General features: G+C 63.3%; 1 protein-coding gene across 1 annotated transcript in view; it reads left to right on the top strand.

The window, feature by feature from the left end:
- The first annotated feature begins 1249 nt into the window (after positions 1-1249).
- Asmtl (acetylserotonin O-methyltransferase-like) overlaps positions 1250-1954 on the top strand; it is an 11634-nt gene continuing 10929 nt past the window's right edge. Inside the window, exon 1 of the mRNA XM_013035413.1 lies at positions 1250-1275. Within this exon, the coding sequence (XP_012890867.1) occupies positions 1273-1275 (3 nt within the window). The 5' untranslated portion in view covers positions 1250-1272. The remainder of the gene's footprint in view (positions 1276-1954) is intronic.

The raw sequence follows: 1954 nt of genomic DNA, 5'->3' as shown, positions 1-1954 counted from the left end.
TCCCTGCCCGCCCAGGCCACGCCCCCTTCCCTGGTTGCCCTGGCAACGCCAATCAGCGCCGTCCAGGCCCTCCCTGCCCGCCCAGGCCACGCCCCTTTCCTTGGTTACCCTGGCAACGCCAATCAGCGCGCTCCAGGCCCTTCTAGGCCACGCCCCCTCGCCTTGGGTTGCCCTGGCAACGCCCGTTTCCCCGGCCTCGCCACTGCGCAGGCGCACTCCACCCGCGCGCGGCCTCCCTTCCCCGCCAAAGCCCCACTGTGGAGTCTTCCAGGCGGGACTTCCGCCCTGCGCTCCCCCGCCCATCCCTGAGGACGCCCCTTCCGGTTCAGGGAAAGAGGCACCCCGCGCATGCGCACACACCGAGGCTTGCCCCTCCTGGCTCAGTGTCGTCCCCCGAAGGCGGGACTTCCGGTATCGGTCTAGCCTCCCCCCGCGCATGCGCACACGCCTCTTGTGCCCCCCCCCAAGTTCCCAGAATCCCGTTTTCCCGCTCATTTACCGCCCCAAGGTCACCAGCTCGTCGGTTTCCAGCGGAGGGCGGGACTTCCGGATCGCCTGGATGGCTCTTCTGCCCATGCGCGCGTCCCCTCGCCCGTTGCACGTCTCGTCTTCCGTCTGCCTGCACGCCCCGCCCCCTCCCAGGGCAGGACTTCCGGTTGGAGTCTTTTTTTTTCAACTGCGCATGCGCAGAACTTACAGGATGAAACCCACTTCCGGTTTCGGTTTGCACCCGAGAAGGCACTTCCGGGATGGCCCAGTGGGTCCCGAAGCTGGGAAACCCCAGACTGGAGTGAAACGAGCTCGGGGGAGAAAGTTCCAGGCGCCCAGCGACTCCTGGATCGCTTACGGTGAGCAGGAGACGCTGCAGTCGCCGTGGTGGGCGTGGTTATGCAAATGAACCTGGTCTGGCCTCCCTGGGGGGGCGGAGCTGCAGCTACAACCAATCACAGCGCGAGGGGGCGTGGCTAAGGGAGCCTGCGTGGGACTATGTGGGCGTGGCTTGCAGGGGAGCGTCAGGCCCGCGTGTGGGCGTGGCTTCACACAGCAGCGTGGCTTGTGATTGGCCTGTCCTACCCAGAGGGCGGGACTTCTGCTTTTAGACAGCCAATCAGGTTTAACTTAGGGTGGAACTTTGCTCCCAAGGAGAATTGTCTTGATTTTATCGCCTCCGACTTCGGAGGGAAAACAGGAATAGTTAAAGGTTTCACCTTGGAGAAACTGAGGCAGTTCACATGGGAAAGTACAAGGCTCCCAGCGAGTCCTGTCTCGCTTATGGTGAGCAGGAAGCCCGAGTGGGCGTGGTTATGCAAATAAACCTGGGCTGTCATTAGTAGGGGCGTAGCCGAATTCTCAGCCAATCAGCAGGATGAGGGGCGTGGTCTGTAAACCCCATCTGGGCATTGGTGGGCGTGGCTTCCTGTAGCCTAGTGGCTCTGACCGACTCCTATATCGCTCATGGTGAGTTCCAGTTTGCCAGGTGGGCGTGGCTATGCAAATAGACCTCGTCTGTCTTTGCTGGGGGCGGAGCTGCAGCTTCAGCCAATCACTATCGTAAGTGGGCGTGGCTATCGAAGCCTTGTTTAACCTTGGTGGGCGTGGCTTCCCAGAGCTCTGTGTTCCTGCCTGAGTCCTATCACGCTCATGGTGAGTTCCAGTTTGCCAACGTGGGCGTGGCTATGCAAATAGACCTGGTCTGTCTTTGCTGGGGGCGGAGCTGCAGCTTCACCCAATGGCCAGCGTGAGGGGGCGTGGTTTGCCGAGCCTGCCTGGGCGCTTTGTGGGCGTGGCTTGGAGGGGAGCGCACGTTGCGTGGGTGGGCGTGGCCTCGCTGTGCGTGTGGGCGTGGCTTCCCGCAGCCGCGCGGCTGCTCATTCGCCCGTCCTTGCCTGAGGGCGGGCCTTGGGCCCTGGGGCGGCCTATGGCGTGCGTGGGGGGGCGTGGCGTGCGTGCTGTG

Source organism: Dipodomys ordii, unplaced genomic scaffold (assembly GCF_000151885.1).
Source record: "Dipodomys ordii isolate 6190 unplaced genomic scaffold, Dord_2.0 Scaffold210, whole genome shotgun sequence".
Classification (NCBI taxonomy): Eukaryota; Metazoa; Chordata; class Mammalia; order Rodentia; family Heteromyidae; genus Dipodomys; species Dipodomys ordii.
This window is presented reverse-complemented; position numbering and strand designations above follow the sequence as displayed.